This window comes from Stegastes partitus, unplaced genomic scaffold, assembly GCF_000690725.1.
Source record: "Stegastes partitus isolate 25-593 unplaced genomic scaffold, Stegastes_partitus-1.0.2 Scaffold289, whole genome shotgun sequence".
Taxonomy (NCBI): domain Eukaryota; kingdom Metazoa; phylum Chordata; class Actinopteri; family Pomacentridae; genus Stegastes; species Stegastes partitus.
Window position 1 is genome coordinate 523,675 of NW_007578020.1, and position 24,350 is coordinate 548,024.

Consider the following 24,350-nt stretch of genomic DNA (forward strand, 5'->3'; position numbering starts at 1 on the left):
TCATTTGTGCATCTGGAGTTTGGTTTTTTCTCTAGACTTCATTTAAACAAGCTGTAAATGACGATCATGTGACAATTCAAAAAACAGTAAACTGACATTTAGTGTGCCACTTAATAACTATAATCAAGGTATTCCATTCCATTGTCTTTAACTGATAAAAAAAATAAATAAAATGAAACCATCTGGTGGCCTCAGACACGTCCATGCTGCTGCTATTTATTCCCCGGGGGTTGGATCTCACATAATTATGAGCGTCTGAACTCATGTCAGCTGCCATCAGCACTTATTGTGCATTTTGTATTTGATATTTTTCTTATTGTTTATTTTTCACTTAATGCTTATTTTTGCATATTGATCTGTAATTATGGTGGTTATAACTTTACTCTTTCTGCTGCAACAACCGAATTTCCCCTCAGGGATAAATAAAGTATTTCTATTCTATTCTATTCTATTCTATTCTATTCTATTCTATTACCAGATCTTTATTTGTTAATTTATTTATCAGTGTTAGCTTATATGTGTTTAAAGATCTGGACAAAATATTTATTTTTCTTAAAAATGAAATAAAATACAACAAAATGATTTCAATGAACTGATGTCAGTACTTTACAAGTTGTGACATTTAAAAGAGGTGTATTAGTTTAAACTGATGTTTTAGGTGGAAATTCCCTTGTTATTACCACTTAATGTAAAATTCCCCAACATACTGCTGGACATTTTTGTTTATTTATCTGTATTTATGGTGGTGGTGACTTTACTCTGTCTGCTGTAACAACCCAACTTCCCCTCAGGGATAAATAAAGTATTTCTATTCTATTCTATTCTATTCTATTCTATTCTATTCCCGGATATGTATTTATTTTATTTATTTATCAGTGTTGGCTTATGTGTGTTTGAAGATCTGGAAAAAATACTTTGATGTACAAATGATGTCAATGGGAAATCCCTTGTTAATACCACTTGTATGTAAAATTCCCAGACATAGTTCTGTATATTTTTGCTTATTTATCTCTTTCTGCTGTAACAACCGAATTTCCCCTCGAGGATTATTCTATTCTATTCTATTCTATTCTATTCTATTCTATTCTATGACCAGATATGTATTTATTTATCTATCAGTGTTGGCTTTTGTGTCTTCGAAGATCTAGACGAAATAATCATTTTCAAAAACAAAAACAAAAACATGTAAATGAACTGATGTCAGGACTTTGCTGTACAGATTAAGACATTTGAAATAGGTTATTAGTTTAAGCTGACGTTTAAATGGAAAATTCCCTTTTCAAAGCACTTAACTGTACAATTCCCCAACATATATCCGCGTCTCCTTCATTAAAACTCCTCTAAACGCTGAGGTATATTTGAATACTTGTGAATAGCCGTGCGCGTGGCCGATGCGCACGCGCGCCGGGGGCAGGACTCGCTTGTTTTCCAAAGCTTCGCGTCTTCGTGCTTCATCGTTCACCTCCGGAGCTAGTTGTTGCTCGTCTGAGGTTTGAACGATGATTGACTATAATGGCGACGCGTTTATTCTGAGTTGAGTCCATGGAACCGTCTCTGGCTGACAAAACGGAACAGCTCGGCTTGTTTTTTCCGCGCCACATACAACAATAAGGGGGACGAGCGGTCGCCAGCAGGAGTGCGTTGACCACCGAGACGAGGAGCCAGCGGAGGTTTATCTCGCTAGCACCGCGATAGCTAGCAACTCGGCTCGCTAGCTTGCTAAGTTGAAGAGGTGGCATTCTTGTGTGTGGACCGGAGGAGAGGGGCAGCCAGTCTGCTGAGCGCTGATCTGTCTTGGCCAGTAATGTGGCCGCTTCACCGATTTCTGGGGTGATTTATCTTCTCGTTCCCGGAGGCGACACCGAGGAGGCGCTGGCTGGTGGCGGACGCTAGCTTGTAGTAATAGTTTTTGGAAGAGGATCCAGCAGCCTCCTTGGGTAGCTAACTTAGCTACTTAGCTAACAGGCTAGCTTTGTGGATTGTTCCAGTCTCTTTCCTGTCGGGACTTGCTCTCGCGTTTGAAAGAAAGAAACTGTCCACCGATAGCTAGCTGGCGACCACTGCTAGCTCACTAACTTGTAAACGATTTTTTTGTGGTGTTTTGCGAGATATTTTTCGTAAATGACCACCGGTAGGAATAACCGGGCGATGATGGAAGGAGTTGGAGCGAGAGTGGTGCGCGGACCCGACTGGAAGTGGGGGAAGCAGGATGGTGGAGAGGGACATGTTGGCACCGTCAGGAGTTTTGAAAGTCCAGAGGAGGTGGTTGTTGTCTGGGACAATGGGACGGCCGCCAACTACCGCTGCTCTGGAGCCTACGACGTGAGGATACTAGACAGTGCTCCAACAGGTAACTCCACATCAGTGGCTTTATGTCAACAGACTCGTGAAGGAACAGTCATGCGCGAAATGTTAATTTGGTGATCGGTGCAGGAATAAGATTATTGAGATTGCTGTAATTAATAAAAACAACTTTCTGTGTATTAAGTTCAACTTGTTCGCAGCTAGTTTCTAATGTGTGTTGAGCGCATAACACTCGACGGATGTGTTTTAATCAAGATGAGCATTTGAATACATCCTGTGTGAACAGATGTGTCGCAGCCAGCTGTCAGCCGCTACAAGATGTGCACGTTCAGAGTGGAGTTAGAGGAACCTGTGACTCTGCATGGCACACCACGATGAGAAGCTCGTTCACGATGTACATGTTTGCTATTAGGATGTGCCAAGTAAACATAAACACTTAACCAACGCTTCAAAACAGTTTTTTTTTTAACTCATGCATGTCAACACCCTCCAGTTCATGTTCTGTTTACGAGGTCCGTTCACTTCCCTAGATTTCTACCTGAAGATGCAGTCACGTGATGAAAACAGTTTTTTGTTGTTATGTTTGTAAATCTAAAGTGTCACATAAACAACTAAATGCTGCAAGATACTGAGGATACGGACAAGTTTTATTGTACGTGCACTCATATCAGACTACAGTTTGTCAAATGCATACTTTAGATGCACATTAGGTGTATTTTTTAACAGCCTGTATGCATATTGTTGATAGCAAAATATTGAAAAGTTGTTGCTCTGTGCAAATGCCATCGCACGACACATTGTCAGTTTATTAACTTTGACTAATGCTAACCGTCCCCCCGCAGGCATCAAGCATGATGGAACCATGTGTGACACCTGCCGTCAACAGCCCATCATTGGTATTCGCTGGAAATGTGCAGAATGCACCAATTACGACCTCTGCACAACCTGTTACCATGGAGACAAGCATCACCTGAGACACCGGTTTTACAGGATCACCACCCCGGGCAGTGAGAGGTTAGTTAACCTAGCAACATTTGCCATTATTGTGCCTCACCTTAGACCCACCAATGATAAGGTAGACACAACACAGCCAGGTAATGCCTGCGCTGCATCGTGATTGGTTGGCCTGCCCCCTTTACGCGCTCAGTTTGGCTTTATGTTGCCTTATGCGAGTGTGTGACATTTGAGAAGTCTTTTGTGCACCCTGCCTCTCAGGCAGACAGAATCTATCTCTATGCTCCCAGCCCTCAGTTGCCTGGCAACAACTCAGCCTCGTTTTAAGATTCAGTCAGACCTTTTTAAAAATTATATTAATGCAGTGTTTCTCAGTGTGTTTTAAATTTTCCACTTTTAATTTGTATTTATGTCTTGTGAAGGCTGCATACAGACATCACTTAATACAACTCTATCCCTTTGGTGGGGCTTAGATTAGGGATGGTGATTGCAGATTTATAGAGTGTTTTGCAGCGGAATTTAAAATTTCATAATTTCGAGCATTTGGCTCCAGAAAACATTATAGTTGCATCTGACAAATGGAGATAGTGAAAACCCACTGCATTAATATGTAAGACAACCCCCTGCTGGATAAAAAGAAAAGACTCAGTGTGTAATAGCATCTCCATTTGTAATCACCTAATGCTAATAATGATGACAATGAGGAGTAGTACAGACATGTAGAGCCCGGTGTTTTCACTCCATCCAGATGCCAGAGAGAGAGCTTCTGCAATCCTTTGTGCTTCATGTTGTTTATTTATCGCTGTTTGCCTGAAGTCATTTTGTCATTCAAACGGCATTGTCTCAGTGGAGGCCCCATTGTTTTCTCTGCAGCGCTTTATTTGCTGCTCAAATCTCATTTTCATGTCTTAAAGTTCCTTTTTTTCCACTTTCCGTGTGTACTTCTCACGAAATGAATTTTAATGTGCAGATGGTTTAATGTGAAGGCCGAGTCAAGAATACAGGGAAGCCTTCTAAGAACATGTTCACACTGTCCACAAGCCTGGATGTTTTGTTTTTGTTTTTTTTTACCTAAACTTGATTTCATAAAATTCTGTCTCAAAATAGATTTTTGTCAGATTTTTTTTTTTAGTCAGGACATTTGAAGTTGGTGCAGATGCTTACAATTAGGAAAAACCTAGTAACAGGGTGTGACCAGTTGTCATCAGACCAAGAGCTCTGTGCACAATGATTTGATCTGACATTAGAAACTGTGTGTGTGGTGAACATATGAGAATTGGTACATGTGGAGAAAAAAAAAAAAGCCAAATTTACTTTAGATATTCAACAGCAGGTGTCTACAGGTGGTTTTATTGACATGGAATAACTTCCTCCGCGCTCCTGGATTTCTATTGGAAACTACTTTTCAGATGTGAGAAGTAGAAACGCTGCCACCAGTTCATTCATGTACAGACAAGATCAAGTCAAAGTGCTGCACACAGTTTCATTCAGTGCATTGCTCGAGATGGAGATTAAGGAAGCTCGTGTTGTAGGAAAAACAAGCAATCAGCAAAGACTTAAAACGTACCGTTTGGACTTGTTGGTGAGCATCACTACTCAATTACTCACTAAACTGCACAACTTGCATTTGATTGTGATTTCACACAGACAATCAGTGCTGCGATGAGACTTCTTCCCATTCCAGCTAACCACCAGAGTTTAGTAAATGAACACATGGCCCAACAGCTGGCAGCCTTTTCAACTGAATACGACTTATTTCCCCCGAGACAGACATTGCATAATGCACAATGGGTGCTGGAGGTCTCCCCGACTCGCACTGCTCCTTCGGCATGGTGGGTGTTTTGTTACACCACATTAGATTCTTTCACTAACTGCCGAAGAGGGAGTGGTTAGAGGCCACAAGCTGTTTTGCATTGGTTAGACCTGCACTGTCCAGCTGCTGCGTCTGCGAAGGCTCGCATTGTTGTGTGATGGTTAAAACTCAGCTGGATGTTTCATTTGCTGTTTTGTATTATGTGGTTGGGCTTACTGCTGAACTGCATTTTTGACTGCAGCTCCCAACATTGTAGTGCTTTAAAAAAAAAAAAGTGTATTTGACGACTTAGTCTCTGTCTTTTCAGTTGATGTCCCGTTGTTGTTTGATATGAACGAAAAAGGAAGTGATTGACAGTAAGATGCAAAAGCTGTGTGTTTCTGAACATCCATCCATCCATCCATCATCTATACACCGCTTAATCCTCACCAGGGTCATGGGGGGCTGGAGTCTATCCCAGCTGACTCAGGGTGAAGGCAGGTTCACCTGGACAGGTAACCAGTCTATCACAGGGCTACACTTAGAGACAGACAACCAAGCACACTCACATTCACACCTACGGACAATTTACAATCACCAATTAACCTCAGCATGTTTCTGGACTGTCCGGAGAACCCGGAGAGAACCCACGCTGCACGGGGAGAACATGTAAACTCAGAAAGATGACGCGAACCGGCGACCTTCTTGCTGCGAGGCAATGGTGCTAACCACCGAGCCACCGTGCAGCCCTGAGGAAAGGGCCATGAGCAGGTCTCGAACCCATGATCTCTGCATTGGGGACTATAACCCCTGAACATGGGACGCCAGCTCAACCAGTTGAGCTATCACGGCGCCGTTTCTGAATTTACCTGCATAAAAGACACTCCTAAGAGCAGCAGAAAGTCAGACTTCATGTTGCTCTTTAGAAGCAGCTCCTCTGTGAAATGGTACGTTTATTATTTCAAAGAAGTGGTGAGAGAGGTGGATAATATCTGTTGCTCACAACTCTGACAAATGTTTCCGATTTTATGTGTTTGGATATGATCAAACATCAGTTGCCCCCAATGGCAAAACAGCACTTCTGTACCGAAAAAGTTCTGATGATTGAGGAAATATTTCTGTTCAGTCTAGAAGTGTGAACAGCGAACGGGGGCAGCGTTGTTGTTTCATCCTTAAGCCGGCAGCAGCCGTCGTTACACCGACATCTGTGTTAAAGGACCAGCCATCCTGGTTGGGCGGGGATGTGACGTTTTGATGAGGTTTATGAAGTGTTGTGTGTGTGCTAGCACCACCGGGGGGATTTAAAAACCGCTGTTTATTGGGGAGACATTGAGGTCAGGAAGCTCCTCTCGGCAGAGGACGGAATTAGCCGCCACACAACAGGGACGGTGAGGGATTTATACGTCTGACGAGGTCACGCGTGGCCGGAACAATTAATCAATGTCTAATCAAAATCGCAATTTTTAATCAGTGCAATTAGCAAATCTCAAAAGCTGGAATTTAGAGCAAGTGTTGTGTGGCGTGTCTGACCCCTGTTGTGTCGATAGTTTTATGTCCTCCTTGTCACACTTTTGATGGCGTCTCACGTGGTAATGCTCCGTCACAGGTTTTAGATCTACTGCACAGTAAATATTGATTGAGTTTAAACTTGACTTTATGTCACGAATCAAATTGCAATCACAGCGCAGATAGGTATTTTCCCCAAATCATTTAACCAACGTTACACATCATGCTAATTCCAAAATGCTAGCATGCTATCTGATCACAGCCTGGGTTAGCATGTTTTGTAAAATGAGTGCTCTTCCTCTTACTAAGCCTGGCCCTTATGCACTGTTTTATAATTTTAGGGGTTTTATTATTTAGATTTTATTTGTCAAATTCATATAATACTTTATTTTTTTTTACTATAATACATTTATTTTGTGTAGTCTTTAATCTATTTATTTTTAGTGTTAATTGTATTGCTTTTGTTATTATCTTTATTTATCTCTTATTATCTTAACTATCCATCTCTTTTTGTGTCTCATTCAATTTCGTTGTTTTAGAGTGCATTGATCTAAATCTATTTTTAATGTCCTTCATTTTGTCAGTCGCTTGAAGAGCACTTTTATTTGATCTGTTTGAAACGCGGTGCATAAAGAAAGTCTGATGGACGAACAGCAATTTAGCAGAACCTGTGTGTGCTGTTAAGGCCATAGGAAGATTGTGTCCCTTTAGCTCCAGAGAGTGTACACTAAGCACAAAGGTACGGCCGGTTAAGGTCACACGGCGCCAGCAGGGAGAGTGACAAAGGGTTGACTTGTGATATGTTTGATTTAATAAATATTCTGGAGCAGACGTGTACGAGGCGCAGACACTGACCAGCATGTTTGCTAGTCATTGAAACGAAAGTGAACTGATGTGTGTAAACGGAGCCCCTGTAAACAACTGTTGTTGAGTAATGTGCGTGACAGTGTTACACCAGTGATTAACTGAAAATACAATCAATAGTAATTCTCTCTTTTTTTTTTCTTTCACATTTTTCTCTGAGCAGAGTCCTTTTGGAGTCACGTCGCAAGTCAAAGAAAATCACAGCCAGAGGGATCTTCACCGGTGGCCGGGTGGTGAGAGGAGTGGACTGGCAGTGGGAGGACCAGGACGGAGGCAATGGGAGGAGAGGAAAGGTAGAGTACAAGCAAGAACACTGGAGCCTGTAGCTGTGCTCTTTCCTTTACAAAACCAGCAGTTTTGAATTTGAAAGCTCAGCAGCAAATTGTTGGGCTGGAATGGCAAGAAAATCTGAACTCAGATCTGTGGATGGATAGTCGTGCACACATCTGGGTCAATGCCTTTACTATTTTTCATGAAGCTTATTAACTTGCTTGTCCAGCTTTTCTTTACAAATAATCTTTCTTATCACCTGATAGCTCCCAGGGTCCCAGTCTGTTGCAGGTGTCTGTAGTGGACGAGGCATCTGGGCTTTAAGTAAAAGTAAATAGTGTCTGATACAGAGATCAATGGTAAAAAAAAGGAAGGACATTTCTCTCCTCTAAATCCTGTTTCACAAGTGAGCCTTGAGTGTTCAGATGGATGAATACAGTTTCTAAATGCTATCATTGAAAAATATGGCCAAACTTGTCTCAGCTTTATTTCGGAGCTGCACAGTTAAGTAGGTTATAAATTCCTGGAGGTGAGGCAGGTTTGGTGAGGCTGCGAGAGGAGGCTCGGGGATCTTTTCCGCTAAACAACCTCGTCCCAGGAGTCCGGGGATACGATGTGATTAAAATGTGCAGGAGCCTCAACCACAACAGGAAGGGCCCTGCCTGACTCAACATGTTGGTGATATTTACGTGTGAAGGCAGATCAGTACACAAACAGACGAGTCCTGTGCTGCCCGACTAGGTGTACTTTATTGTTCTACACTGGAAGTTACTGGCTTCTGAAGTAATTAGGATACCCATGTCACTGTTCAGGCTTTCTTGTATAAACCATTATAATAACCTAAATCAATATTTTCGCCTCATGACTGTTTTATACCAATAAATCATCCCAATGTCGCTGCAGTGGGGAAATGAACTGAAGATGTGTCGTCCACTTGTGGCTCAGTCGAGCAAACTTTAGAAAAGACAATTTTGAATAGTGACGTGACAGTGGACGGTAGATTTTGATCATTATTTTCCATACTTTTTAAAATTAAGCACGAGTAATGGCTTAAATATTCAAATCATTTTATTTAATCCTTGATTTAAACAAGTGGTGAACAGATGGACAAACAAAAATATCACAAGATTTATTTTAATTTACAATATTTCCGGAAGAATCATTAAAATAGAAGGGCTGCAATGTGGTTCGGTGGTTAGCATCGTGGCCTCACAGCTAGAAGGTCGCCGGTTCATGTCCCAGTGAGGACACCCGGGATCTTCCTGCGTGGAGTCTCCATGTTCTCCCCGTGCAGCGTGGGTTCTCTCCAGGTTCTCCGGCTTCCTCCCACAGTCCAGAAACATGCTGAGGTTAATTGGTGATTGTAAATTGTCCGTAGGTGTGAATGTGAGTGTGCTTGGTTGTCTGTCTCTAAGTGTAGCCCTGTGATAGACTGGTTACCTGTCCAGGTGAACCTGCCTTCACCCTGAGTCAGCTGGGATAGACTCCGCCCCCCATGACCCTGGTGAGGACTAAGGTGTAGAGATGATGGATGGATAGTTCTGGCTAGCATCTGAGAACCATGACTTGTTCCTGCACATTTAACCTACAATTTGTTTGTCAGTTTGCGTCACTGAAACCCCCTTTTTTTCTTTCCCACCTTTGGTTTCTTCCATTTGATGCAGAGAACAACACCAGACATTCCTGCTGCAGGTTATTCCAGCTTAAACACGTCATTAGAAAGTTGTTCGATGTGTGATGAGGCTGCGTTTGTTTAGCACAGTGTATTTAGATTTATACTGTAACTGTGCAGTAAAGTGCTTGTATTTTGACTCTGGTCCAGACCCCAGAGTATTCAATTTAAGAGTCCCTCCAGGCGATTTAAGACTTCATTTTGCTGTGTTATTTAATGGCATATCTCATTACTGTTTTATGATGCTGTAAGCAATATGCTCTCCAGAAAACCACTATTACATGTCCTGCAGCCTCGACGTTCTGTTAGGTTAGCATATTACCTCCTAAGGCCCATTAATCAATTAGCTCTGGAAGGGGCCTGAAAATAATTTAACAGATTTCTGTATTTACTTAAGGCACAGCTTTTAATTAAAGAATTAATTCACTCCTCTACAACTCTTCTCTTGACACTTTCCCGATGTTATGAAAGCGTTGTGCTGCTTGTGATGGAGGAAGAATTGTCTCATGAACGCCCCAGCTTTTATCCCCCCCCCCCCCCAAAAAAATTTGAATGTGTTTAGCAGTCCTCGTTCATAGCTCATTGCTTATTTATGCCAATAACACATCATTTTTCTTGGCTTACAGCGAAAATCTGTGAACTAGTTCCCACAATATAAGTCAGGTGAATTATTGTTCAGAGAGCAGTAAGTGCCGACTCCAGAAAAGGACTTGTAGAAATGTTGTGACTCGTCTGTCAGGGTTCTTACTTGTAGTTTTATCACAAGATAGACCGACTGACTCACCTCGAATGAGCAAATTTGCATTCACGGCTTAATGGATGCAGTTCAGTCAAATGGTTCAACAGCATCAAAAGGTTCCTGATGTGATGAGAAGAACAGAACATGGCTTTGTTAGTCTAGAAATTAAAGTTAAGTTTTCTGGATGTCTATAAGAAGAAGGCTTCAGTAACAGTAGGAGTGTCTTCTGGATCCGTTTTTGTGATTAACTTTTCCCACAGAAGTTTTTGCAATATTTCCAACGTCTGTAAAACCAGTTATAGTTCTGCTGTTTCCTAACTGGCTCCACATGATGAATAAGAGTGTAAACATGCAAAGTGCCTATGCTGATGTTAATGAAAGATGATGTGGCTGGCTGTTTTCGAAAGCCGAGACTCTGTAGGAAAAGACAACTACATCTGGTTCTCTGTCCTTTGAATCACACATAAAAACCGTTGTGCCTTGTTTTGGATAGAAGGTCAGAGTTTCTCGTTATGTTTCCCACAGACTCTGCCTGTGGTTTGGCTGAACCAGACTTGCTTTTGTCTTGCTTTGTTTTCCTTGCAAAAGGAATCGTGGAATTTTTCTAATTAAAACCCCGTCGGAGATTGCACAAGTCCACCTAACTGGTGAAAAAAGTAGACAATAAAACGCTTAGTATTGACTGTAAAAATGCAATGCAGGGAGAACTAATACGAAATCTAATTGTGACCTCATGAATCAAAGTCTAATCAAATTTGTTCCTGATTAGTCCCACTTCTAATATTACTCGTGTGTTCAGGGAATTAAACTTTCTTTGACACACAGTCGCTGTGCACGCGACAGAGCATCCGACACAACGCTGTATAGATTTACGACATCAACTTGCCAACGACTTTGGCTCTCCTCTGTCCCATATGTAATCTATCACCGTCCTGGAAAAAAAAAACAAGTGGTACATAAAGTTAAAACTGTCAGCCAGAGAGTGCAAACTGTAATGTTAACCCTCGACATGGCCAGAAGCTGACACTGGACCCTGGAACTGGAGAAGCTCAAGTTCAACTTCTGTGTTAACGGACACCTTGTCTTTGTAGCTGGACGCCGAGTGCCGACTCGGTTCTAGGGTTGCACTACAACCTTCACTCTGACCTTCCATTTGAAGGTGGCTAGTGTGAAGGTCACGTCTGTCTGTTGTCTCTCTGGTTTAGGAAGATGAAAATCACCTGTTTGGAAAAAAGTAATCCATGTCTCCTCAGTACTATAGATAATGTTTTCTCATTCAGTGTGTCAGAACTTTTATTTTCATTCTGAATAAAACTCGCTCTCAATGTGTCCTTCCCTGTTTTTCATCTCGTCCCTCCTCCTCCTCCACAGGTGACGGAGATCCAGGACTGGAGCGCGGCCAGCCCTCACAGCGCTGCCTACGTACTGTGGGACAACGGGGCCAAGAACCTGTACAGAGTTGGCTTTGAGGGAATGGTGAGCAAACTTGTAGTCTGACCCTCATACACGGTCACTTACTCGCGCACACAGCGTCTCACAAAAGATCAGCTGTCAGGTGCCTTTTGTGTTTGACCGTAGGGCTTAGGCTCTTTCTTTTGCTGCCAGGCCTTTGTGAGAGCCACGCAGCCAGCATGAGTGCAGGCAGCTGGAAGGGGATAGTTATCTGCATGATAAAGGCAATCTGTTCTTTCTGCTTTTTTAGGGGGAGCGAGTGAACATGGAGGTCAACTTTAGAGAAGGGGGACATTCTCTTGGGGTTGTTGTGGGCCTAGCGACACACGCGTCCCACATGAAAAGCATTTCCTTCATTGGCCGAGACTGCTCCTGCCTTTTTACAAAAGTGGCCAATCGGGTTTCTCAGTTGCATAACAGATTTGTCCCTTTGTTATTCAAATAGATTGAAAGGAAGGTAGATGGCATCTGCCTCTGGATTAAATAAATCATGGATTAGACCCCCCATCTTGACTGTTTCATTTTGGCTTTGCTTTTTGGTGAGACAGTGGGCAAATCCTGCAAGTACAAGGAAACTGCAGCTTAGCGCGTGAGCCAACTGCAGCGCGAGAAGCCGAAACCTTTCCTGTTTTGTTAATGTCTGTTTTGTGCGCAAGGCACCATAACATCAAACATGTCCTGCTGCCTGGATACAGTACGATAGACACGCGTTATTAATTTGTTGAGACTTGTTGTAGTCAGGACTTTAGTGTTCCATCAGTTCAGAGGAGTGTTTGCTCCGCCTTATGATCATCTCTGCCCTCTAACTCTGTCACAGTGGCTGCGCATCTGAGTCATCACAAATGATACGATGCCTTCTCTCTGTAGCAATACAGTGCTTCATTGTCCTACCGTAGCCCGAGGGCACTGATATTGTAGGTGTTCTAGGCAACTCCTGTGCCACTGCAGCTGAAGTGTGTACATTCTCAGTTTCATTATTCATGATCTTGCCCCTCTAATGGAATTATCTTGGGTAATTATCTAACCCTTTCCCTCTTTTTTTCCTCTCAGTCGGACCTGAAATGTGTCCAGGATGCCAAAGGAGGTTCATTTTACAGAGACCACTGTCCTGTTTTAGGTGAGTAAGCCAGTGATCTGTGTCTATCGTCATTATTGCACCAATTCTCTCACCTATCGTTCTGGTGCAGTGAATTCAAGGGCATTAGGGGAGTTTTACTTGTAGTGCGGGTTGTCTGGCCACTAGATGTCAGCACTACATAGTCACCTGGCTACGGAGAGCAGGTACACGCTCAGGTCATGCAGTCACAGCGTTCCACACATTTCAGGAATAAATTGTCTTTCACTGCAGCAGAAGCCCCTCATTAGGTTTGATAGTGTCATTATTATATAATGTGGCGTCCATATAGTCGTGCACTCCTTCATCTGGAATGCCTTTTCCTGTTTGTCACGCTGCACTCCTGCTTAAAGTCACTTGCAGACTTGAAATCATGCAAATAATGCAGTTCTGTTAATGGTAACTATCCCATCCTCGTTGCCTCCCAGGTGAACAGAATGGCAACAGAAACCCTGGCGGTCTTCAGATTGGAGACCTGGTCAACATTGATCTGGACTTGGAGATCGTTCAGTCCCTCCAACATGGCCACGGAGGATGGACCGACGGCATGTTCGAGACCCTCACCACCACCGGCACAGTGTGCGGCATTGACGAGGACCACGACATTGTGGTCCAGTACCCCAGCGGAAACAGGTGGGCCCCATAGATGGACTGGCTCAGATTTATAGGCTCCTAATGACTAGGACTCCTGAAGGGGCGTCATCTTATCAGCGTATTTAATCTGTATTGAGTTTTATAAAACCACTTTGACCTCAAACGTTGCAAAAACATTTTTAGTACTTTGTCACTATAAGATGTAATAATAGTTTGGAACAGTTAACACTTGAAAACAACGTGTTAATTTGAGTTAAATTTATAATAAACTTGTGTACATAATGGAAATGTAGGGTGCTAACATTACATTTTAGGCCATAAAGAATTTGATTGAGACATTTCTATGATGTCAGCATGGTACAAAAAAAAGTCCAAATCAAGTTCTGTCCCAGATCCAAGGCCTTTAAAACTGAGTTAACTAGTTAGATTTACCTTAATGTGGATTAAACATGCATATGAAACATTAAAAGAACGTGTGTGCTTTCTAAATTTAACACTTAATAAGCTTTAATTATTGATGTGCTTCATTGTGCAATAAACAGAAGTTCATTCCTGTAAATATGTAAATATTCTTAGATTTGTTTTCTTGGTATCCTCGCGTTCTTCTGTTGTTCTTATTTAGATTGCGTGTATATAGTGCACATACCTCGTCTCTTTAATTTATAGTTGTTTGTTTTCTTGCCGTCACTTTGCTGCTGTGACGTTGCAGATTTCCCCTTGTGGGACTAATAAAGGATATTCTATTCTATTCTATTCTATTCTATTCTATTATCTAATTTGACTCACGAAACAGATTTGATGTGACCTGAGTACGGACAGCTACGTACAGAGAGCGCACAAACTCTAGCTTTTTGTTTAACTATGGCTGTAGTTTCCAACTTGGTCATGAATTGTGAGCGAGGTGGTCTGTGTTGTTTGAGAGCATTGATTTCCGTATCCTCAGATGGACGTTCAACCCAGCAGTGCTGACCAAGGCCAACGTGGTGCGCAGCGGTGAAGTTGCAGCCGGTGCAGAGGGAGGCACTTCCCAGTTCCTCGTGGGAGATCTGGTGCAGATCTGCTATGACATCGACCGCATCAAGCTGCTCCAACGAGGCCATGGAGAGTGGGCCGAGGCGATGCTACCTGTAAGAGTTCATAGACTCTGATGTGTGCAGATTTGTCCGAGCTCACACTCAACATTATGCACATGAATACCAGCTTGAATGTTACGCTAATATAAATCTGAATATAAATGTCATGTAGCCCTGTTTCACTGACACAATGGTTTTCTGAATAATGATTCTTAGAAAATGTTTGCCAAATAATTTTAGAATTCTGTCTATGACGAGTTATTTCATTTACCAAGGAAGTATAACATTTAATGAAACTATCCGCTGGGCTGTGAGAGAGAGAAAAGTGATTACAGGATCGCACATGAATCGTGACATGTAGCGACAGATTCCTCCCCTTAAATCAGCCTGTGCGTGTTCTGCTGCCAGTCCTTTTGTAAAATCTCTCCTCAGTCACAACATGACTTTATTCTTCCGATATTATGAAGTTTATTCATCGCTGCCCAGCATGCCGTAGGTTATGTAACGCCAGTCTAGTCCAATATGCCACTTGTCCCTGCCAAACTGGTCCCCTCAGCAGCTAATGAGCCTTAAAACCCTGAGATGGGTTGTATCTTTGATCACTAACCATGGCTGTTTGCCGCCCGCTGCTGCATCTACTGCAGCAGTCGCTGTTATTGATGACATCCTCCAGGACAGTCCCAGACCCGGCTCAACAGACTCCAAGTGCCTCTTTCTTATATAGCCAGGATCGAGATGATATAATTCAAAATTGAAAAGCGTTATGCTCCGTCCTCTCTGTATTGCCAGTATAGATGAGGAATAGTCTCTCAAGCAGAAGGGTCCCATTCATTTATATCCATCTCCTTCCTTGTGCAAGTGAATGTCCTCTGAATAATGAGAACACAGCTTAAGTCTACACGGCTTTGTTTTTTTCTGTCGTTTTCTTTTTGCAGTGAGCTTACTTTCTGCTGCTTGTAGGACAGTTGCTGTGTTGAACCACTATCCTTTCCCCCCTCACCTCTAGTTTTGTAGTGCTTCCTCACAATCTCCCTCCATCTGTCCTCTGCCGCGTACAGACTCTGTTACACAGCACATAGCCCAGAGACAACAACCCTCCATATACTAATGAGTTTGTCACAACATTTTTAAACAGACCCTAGGCAAGGTGGGCCGTGTGCAGCAGATCTACTCTGACAGTGACCTGAAGGTCGAGGTTTGTGGGACTTCTTGGACGTACAACCCTGCCGCTGTCACCAAGATCGCCCCCTCTGGCTCTGCTGTCAGCAATGCCTCTGGAGGTGTGTATGAACATGAACTATTGACACAGAGAGAGTATCATTTTAGTTCTTTGTCCTCTCTACTCCTTGTATTCTGGCATCTACATGCAATCAGTCTCTCATGTTTTCTTTCTGGTTTGCCAGAGCGTCTGTCTCAGTTGCTGAAGAAACTTTTTGAGACACAAGAATCTGGAGACATCAATGAGGAGCTGGTCAAGGCAGCAGCCAACGGAGACCTGGCCAAAGTGGAGGACATTCTGAAAAGACCTGATGTGGATGTAAGTGCTTTAACATTTTGGTATTTTATGATAAGCAGCCGGTGGATTTCTGGGTAGGGTTTTTTCTTTTTTTCTTTTTTTTTTTTAAACAGACCCAATGATTTTACCATTAAACATACACAGAACATCTGAGCACATTTATAATTGGAGCTGAAATACCCCTGGCAGTGCTCTGCTCTTCTGTCAGTATATTGAGAAAGCGGAGAGTCTCCCAGGAAAGGTCTCTAAGATCCTCCCACTGCTACACCTCTCTCAATCTGAACAGCATTAAGGCTGGGCCCAGAGGAGGCACCGAGGAGCACTGGTGTGCACTGCAGCACAGACCCTGAGTCACTCTCGGAGTCAAGTGGAGATCTACAAACCCCATATGGTTGTAGATTGTGTTCTGGCACAGACTACAGGACAGGGAAAACACCCGCTTGCCACAGGACGGAAATCTGTACCTTGTATAGGTTATGAGAACTTGTTACATCAAATCTGCAATACTGTCTTTCACTCGGAGCAAAAGCGAGTGAGTGACTGTCTGTGCGTGTGTGTCATTGGTGAAGGCTGGCCAGATGCCCTATTGCCTTTCAGTGGAATTATTTGCTTAAAGCTGAGCACACTGAGCCCGGCCAAGTGATCCGGCTGCCAGGACAAGAGACGTCTCGAGACTCCCAAAGGAGTCCGCATTAATATTTATGCTCTGAGTTTTTGCAGTGCTGCAGTTGGTGATGAAACATGCGCACACAGCCGTGCATGCACATCTACACATACCAATGCTTAGACAGACACTCACCATTCCCGTTTCTTAACAGGTAAATTCAGTAAATGTGGATCTAGACATTAAACATGACATTGACGTGTGCCCGTCCTCTCGCTGTGTCTTTGTGTTTGCAGGTGAATGGGCAGTGTGCTGGACATACTGCTATGCAGGCAGCCAGTCAGAATGGTCACGTTGATGTTCTGAAGCTGCTGCTTAAACACAATGTGGACCTGGAGGCTGAGGTTGGTATTGTTTTTTAAAATCCTTGCCTCTCACACATGCATCTTAACCTATTACGTGGCATTTTAAACAGTGAAGAACAATCCCCTCGTGGGCTCAGCATTAAGTCATTTTTCGGGTGTGTCACTGTACTCAGGACAAAGATGGAGACCGGGCGGTGCACCACGCAGCCTTTGGTGATGAGGGCTCTGTCATTGAGGTGCTGCAGAGGGGCGGTGCTGACTTGAACGCCAGAAACAAGCGAAGACAGACTCCGCTGCACATAGCCGTCAACAAAGGTCATCTACAAGTGGTTAAAACCCTGCTGGACTTCGGCTGCCACCCCAGCCTCCAGGTACCTATGGCTGTAATTCATTTGTCTGTTGGGTAATGCTTCATGGCAGGCCTTGTGACGTCTTACAGAAGCAACATAGAAGCAAAAACCTCTAACAACAATGAGCAGTGACAGTCTGCCTTTCATTGATTGTAAATTACATGGTCTTGAAGCAGACAGCTGAACGGTTATTTCATGCACGGTTTGAATTGGATTAGTTTAGAGCAGAAAGTAATACTTGGTTTTCCTTTAAGGACTCAGAAGGGGACACACCTCTGCACGATGCCATTAGCAAGAAGAGAGATGACATGTTGTCGGTGCTGCTGGAGGCCGGCGCTGATGTTACTATCACTAACAATAATGGGTTCAACGCCTTGCATCATGCTGCCCTGCGAGGGAACCCCAGGTATGTGACACCTCACTGCCGCAGCGAGCTGACCCACCTGCTTGGTGGCTACGATGAATGAGTGTATGTTTGAAGTGGAATCTGTGGAGGCAGTAGTCTCAGCGAGATAAGCTACGTAAAATTGGCTTCCAAATTCTGGCTCTGGTTTTCACACTAAATTAATATATGATGAGTAAGATGGGAAAAATAATTATTTCTGGTGTTCTGTCTCAGGCAAAAACAAAACAGTGTCTGCTGCGAGCTTGGCTATGGATGAAATGCCCACTAAATGCTATTGAAATTATCCTTAATTTTGTGGATTTAAATGAGCTGATGTGTTCAGTATCTCCGCTCCTCTGCTGTTCAGCATTGCTCGACAGTTTTACAGCTTATTGTTCAAGTTGACTCAGCACTGGATTTTTTCCTTCTAGTGGCTGGCAGCTACTATTTAAATGCAAAATATAGACTAGTTGTTTCTCATTTTAGGTTTCAATTTTATTTGTAGATTAGATTAATTTATTTTGAGAATGTGTTTTATTCTCCCTTTATTTAATTTTTGGGGAACATTATGTGCACTTTCCTGCATCAAATCAGTGTCTGAAAAGGATAAAAAGAGGATCAGGGATACATATTCTGCAGCCATATGTAGCTGCTGTGTTGTGATTGCAAGGAAAAAAAATGCACGGGACTCCATTAAATGTGCTTCGCCATGAGCTAATATCTTTGCTTATACATCTCCTTTGTCATGGATCGTTCAGCTTAGCACAGCTTGGCACAGAAAACTAAATTTTAGAGCATTGCTGTTCAAGCCATATCACAAGTATTAGCTAAAACTCCAACCAGTAGAGTGTATGTTCTGCTTCTGAGCAGCCAGGGTACAGAGGCCACGACAGAATCACTAATCTGTTACTTAATCATCCTCCCTTGGAATGAAAGACTCGCCATCTACGGGTCCAAACTAGGAGACGATCTGGGCCAAGTCGCTGACGTAAGCAATTACAAAATTTTGATTAACTGGCAGTGAGTCCTATTGAGGATCAGTTCAGAATGTGTGTTTATTTCACAAGTTGGTGTTTGTTGTAGAGATTCGTTTTCATGTCGTGGATTATCTTTTCGGCGTCCTCTAACAGACCGCTACTGTCTGGTGTGAATAGATTTTTAATATTTAAAATGAACCAACCATTTTGATGACTTCCACAGATTCCACTTCAATTTAAAAAATAGTTGAAAACGCTGAAATATATTTCATTCCACTGCCTCGCTGAAGACCTTTTATCCACCTATAAGCTCTACTTTGGTATCTCAATTTGCTTTGACATTCATTGGCGTTTCAAAGCGGGCCTTTAGGTCTCATCCATCTCCTCAACAGATGCTATGTTCTCTTATGTTGACTTTTTTATTAGTATAGCTAATAGCCTCTCGAGTTCATTTGTTGTTTTCCTTTTTACTGTTACGCTAATCCATCAACATGTGCTGCGAACAGAGCCTGGCCCATGCAGCAGCAGCAGCAGCAGCAGCAGCAGAGCTTCTTGTCCTTGGCCATTGCTATTTCTGACCAGCAGGTTGCTGCTCCACTCTTTATCTGTTTTATTCTGGTCTCTCAACCCTGAGCATATTAAAGATGGCTCAGAGAGATGACTGTCTGTTTCATATTGATCATCCAGGGTCTCTTGAAGGTGGAGTCTGCGATTCTGCACACAGACTGTCGGTGTTTAGCATATTCAGATAGTTAGCGTGTACTGGATTTACAGTCCCTCGCATCGCACTGCACCCTTTTCCCCCTCGTCTCCCCTCCCCCGCCCGTTTGCCCCGTCCTGTGCACGAGCGTGGACGAGAAACGCTGTAATAGTGTTGTGTGGACTGGTCCCAGCCGCTTTGTTTGTTTCCCGTTTGCAGAGCCAGGGCTGTGTGTGAACATCGCACAGACAGATTGAACACTGAGCAGATCGTGAGGATGTATTTGCAGAATTTGACACATAACGGATTAGAATCATAACTCCCCTTTTCTGAGGTCTCGGAGTAGTGAAAGTTAACAGTATTTGTGTGCGAGCGTGGTTATCCCGGGCTAAATGTCATTCCCCTTCACTGGCATTTATTCTTTTGGCACGAGGACAAATGGAATTCAGGTCGGAGGGCTTTGGAACACCTGTCATCCACCGAAAGCCCGGACGGACCCGGCCCTCCGCCTCTGGTACGCTGCAGAATAGATTATCTAAAGCCACTTTAATGCCTGATTAGTTCGTGGTGCACTGATCAATTGATTTGCAGATTGACTTAGATGCAACTGTACAGAAACAGAAAGCATCGCTTATCAAAGGTGTCAGAAAAAATTATTATATTGTGAAGCTGTCATGCAGTGCTTTAGTAACAACATCAGTTGTGTACAAATACATGGATGAGACGGAATTTAAATATCAAATTAATGTTAATTAATTAATAGACATAGTATGAACAGCAACACAGGTGCAGAAATGTCTAATTAAATAATATAAGTTAAAGTGAGTCCACACTAATGTATTCATTTATTTTTCTAAAGGTACAGAACCATCTCAGTTTGTCCCCCCTTGGCATGTAATTCCAGAGGTGATGATCTCTGAAATTGAATGCAGTTATATAGACGCATGTCTACGGTAAATGTTTTTCAAACTTAACTGCGTAAATGGCAGGACAGAAATTAAAGCCGTCCCAGTCGGACTTCAAGAGGAGGGAAGAAAAAAAACCGATTACAAGTCTACCGTGTGGTCTTTTTACTGCATAGCTTTTAAATTTTAATGAATAGCAGCGCACATATTTAGGAAAGGTCACAGAGCAGCAGAGTTTAAACAAAATTATTTGCATTATAAATATTAAAAAGCAACGGGTGCATAATGTGTGTATGTAAACCCGGGTTAAGGATATACAGTAGGATTCTGGTCCGCCGGTGGATTCATTGATTTACAGGCGAGAAATGCTGGAGTACAGTATTTTCTGTACCAGGGCTGCTGTCGTGTTGTGTGTGCATTGCTTGCTTCAGTCCGCGCTCTGTCCCCTTGCCTTCAGAGAAACGAAGATATATGTCGCCTTCTCCAGTCTGCCCATTTACTTTTATTTCACGCTCGAGCTCCTGCAATATCGGGAAGACAGTCCACAAGTCCTAAAGCTCTCGAAAATCTCTCCCCAGGTTGAAGTAAAAGTACCTCGTCCAGTTTGTTTTTTAGTGCAGAGGCCGTTGTTTCGATCGAGCGCTCGGAGGAATTCCTAACATAGAATCATATTTCTAAAAAAGCACTCTTGATGACTGTCGATAAGAAGTGCTCGGAGTTGGAAGCTAATCAAAAGGCCCTCAGATAAAGGATATCACATGAAGAACATCCAGTTAATGACTCATTTTATTATTGCTGTCTGATGGTAGCTTTCTGAATTGGGGCCTGCTGTTTTCCTTGTGTTTAGATTGAGTATTGGCACAGTGGCCAAAACAAGAATAAAATGTAATTTCTCATCAAAACTATTACAGCACAACTCCTGGAGAACAGGGAGGAGGAAAAAAAAAAAAAAAAAAAAAAAAGAACCGAGCTTCCTTTCTGTGTTCTGTTCGGCTAAGTGATGTAAGTTATTAACGTCGAATGCTAGCTTTTGGGTTCAAGTAGAGAATGCGTCAGAGTCCCTGGTGTGCGTGTAATGTGTTGTGTGCCTGGGTGTTTTAAGAGCGTGGGTGGGTCTTCCAGCAGTGGAAACAAGATTGAGGAAGACACATAGGAAGAACCCTGTGGGTGACAGATGAATCTTTCAACTTGAAGTCCCAAATACTGAGACAAATCAACTCTACCAACAGGGGAGCGGCAGGAACCGGGGAGTTTTACAATATTTTACCTTGTTCATTACTCACACACACACACACAGACACACACACACCACTACAGCGTGTAAAGGCATTTCCTCATAAATTAAACCTAGTTGTTAAGTTTTACAATTCCTAGTAAATTGGAAGTGTCGGTATAACCAGCAGTAACGTCTCCAGGAACGGGCTTTCTCGGGCCTCCGCAGTGTGTGTTCTCCTTGTGTGTTTACCGCAGCTCCAGCCTGCAAGGAGAGCCTGGCTCATCTCCGTGTCTTTCCCTCGAGCTGCTCGAAGCCAGTAGCTGCTACAATACAGTAAACAATACGATTAATAGCCCATGACTCATAAACGGGCTCTAAACAAGCCCTGCAGCGGCTGTCTGTACCCTTTTACGTGTCACCTCCTTGTAATATTTGCCCTCCTCCCTCTCCGATGTGGTTCTCCGCTTTCTTTTAACATGGTAGCGTACAGGCAAACCCCGCGGTAATTGCCTTACCTGAGGAGACGGAGGGTTCTGTGAGCAGTCAGCGGCACGATGGTGGTATTGTAACAGGGATCGTGGTTAGATGGAAGATAGTGTTGGAGGCCCGTGGGTCAACCGTTGCTACAAGTTTGCTGATATGTTCATGAGCACCCTCTCACGCTCATGTTAGGCTAATCAAGTCAGACCACCGTGACTGAGTAAACTGCTGCTTGTTAGGGTGCACAAATGGGTTTCATGTAATTGTTATTGGTCCAGTGGAAAACACTTTGAACTCGAATTAACAGTCACATCTATATGCTATACCCACAAACTGATTCGAGTAATTAGGCAAATGACAACTTTTAGATCAGCCGTGAAACAAATGATTTAGGAGCGTTTCTTTTTATATTTTCCGTGCTTAAAAAGAAACCGGTTTGACGTCGCATTAAGTGCCAAATTAGGTAGGCAAAGCGCCGAGAGGGAGCCGAAAAGGAGGGACGGCAGGAGACGCTGCGTGAGGGGATTTGAGTTTGATCTGCCTGCTTGTTCTGCAGCCACAGCATGCGGACGTGTGAGACTGTAGCTGCTTGAGAGCGACTGTGTGCTCCTGTGATTTGTACGTTCAGCTTCTGTCCTCCAAAGCATCTGGCTCTCGTCTACCCCAGCTTGTCCGACATCACTGCAGTATGCTTGAGGGAGAGGAGGCTGAAGACTTTGTGTGTGTGTGTGTGTGTGTTCTGTACGTTCTCTAAACAACTGTATTTTGCCCCTTCTTAGCTTCTTGCCCTCCTGTTTTTGTGTTTTTTTTTCTTTAGAACTCTTCACAATGCCGTCGTAGCCCTGCTGAGATGCATTAGCTCGCTGCTTTATTTTTTTATTTTGCCTATTCCCACCCACAGTGTAATCGACTGTTAGCATCCAGTGACAGTCAGTTTAGAAAGTGTTTTAGCAAGACAGCCGTACATTCTCGCACAGACATGTGAGTGCTGTATTTCTGAAATAGCGCACGCTGCACGTCTACCCCCTGCTATTTTTGAAACAGCCCTTGATAGTCTGGTCAGAATATCAATCCCTCTAGAGACAGGAAGGCAACACTCAGTCAGGAAAGGGGACCATACAAGAGATTTGAAGCTGGGATTGGTTTCTTTATTAGTCAAAAATGAGACAGGTGCAGCACTGAATATGACATTCACTGAACACTCCAGATGTTGTTGGTGGAGGAAAAGCCATAAGCCAGTCATCATGAAGTGGCCTGCTGTTATTACAGTGATTGTGTTGAAGGCATCGCAGCAAAAAGGGTTCCTGTAGTCATCAAAGCATAGCTACAGCTGGTTGAAGGGGACCAAATCCATTCAAGAGGTGATTTGGTTCCATTTTACCAGCTTTAGCAAAGCATTGTGGAATCACTGTTTCAGAGACAGACACCGGAGCTGTCGATGTGAAGTGAACTGGCTCAAAGTTTACCCAAAGAAATGACACAGTGCTGCGCAGAAGAAGGGCATGTTGCATCTGAACACCTCTTTAAAACCTGAGTTGTGGCTCATTACACCGTGTCCACCCACTCGTCGGAATGGACCGTGCTGTCTTTTTCTTTATCCTACTTTTTCCTTAGCCTTTTCACCTTCACCCATTCTGTGTGACACACCGGCACATTTAGGACACTACACCCCATTTACCACCACACCAATAACACACAGGTACAGTTGATCAACCTTACCTAACTTTCTCCTTTGCTGCCTCCCAGGCAGTCTATTTATCCTCCACGCTATCTTTTTAAGTTTTATGCTTGCCCCCCTCTCAGAGAGTGAGAAAAATTGTTCCCTGAGAAAAGGATAATAATAATCTGTGGCAGTGCACTTGAGTCAAATGTCCTGGAGTCATGAAGCAATTACAGGCTCTGACAGATGGGCCCTGCTGCAAGCACGCCGCCGCTCCGGTCACCGAGACGGCCAATAGACAAATGCAGAGGCATAACTACATACACAAGCTCTCTCACTCACACTCCTGCAGCAGTACTCAGGGGTGTCAAGTCACAACATTAATTTAAACCAGTCATTTAAGTCCTCGGGACTGATTTGCGGTGTAAAGGGTACTGTTTGAAACTTGACTGAGAGCAGATTATTTCATGTCTCTTTCAGGGTATGCGGTCGTACAGTATTGGAACTTTTTCTACTATAAAGCGTCCCCGTGCTGATACAAAAATGATCAGAGGAACACAAAAATAGCTTTCATTTTGCTCTTCTGTGTGTTTCTTCATCGTTGTAGTCAATCATGAGATCGTTATTCCCTTTCTGTTATTACAGAAACATCAAACATTTCACGTTTTACATTTTTTTCATCATAGCTGAAATATTTTAAATTCATGCTGCAAAACACTCAAACATTTGTGCTGCCTGTAACTTTATCTTTGCTAGATATCGTTAACTGACGTTTATTTGGCCTTTCTTCAGCGATCATTTATTCATAATTCTCATACATGTTCCCTTGACACTGTGACATGGGGGGCTATGAAGCAT

General features: G+C 43.1%; 1 protein-coding gene across 4 annotated transcripts in view; it reads left to right on the forward strand.

Moving 5' to 3' along the window:
- The first annotated feature begins 1,496 nt into the window (after positions 1–1,496).
- The window catches only part of mib1 (MIB E3 ubiquitin protein ligase 1), a 55,929-nt gene continuing 33,075 nt past the window's right edge, over positions 1,497–24,350 (forward strand). For all 4 annotated transcript variants that reach the window (XM_008282904.1, XM_008282905.1, XM_008282907.1 and 1 more), the window contains exons 1-12: positions 1,497–2,350; positions 3,147–3,318; positions 7,584–7,713; positions 11,473–11,577; positions 12,604–12,670; positions 13,096–13,300; positions 14,205–14,388; positions 15,470–15,614; positions 15,738–15,871; positions 16,751–16,858; positions 16,993–17,190; positions 17,424–17,575. In XM_008282904.1, coding sequence (XP_008281126.1) covers positions 2,122–2,350; positions 3,147–3,318; positions 7,584–7,713; positions 11,473–11,577; positions 12,604–12,670; positions 13,096–13,300; positions 14,205–14,388; positions 15,470–15,614; positions 15,738–15,871; positions 16,751–16,858; positions 16,993–17,190; positions 17,424–17,575 — 1,829 coding nt within the window. In that variant the 5' untranslated portion in view covers positions 1,497–2,121. The remainder of the gene's footprint in view (positions 2,351–3,146; positions 3,319–7,583; positions 7,714–11,472; positions 11,578–12,603; positions 12,671–13,095; positions 13,301–14,204; positions 14,389–15,469; positions 15,615–15,737; positions 15,872–16,750; positions 16,859–16,992; positions 17,191–17,423; positions 17,576–24,350) is intronic.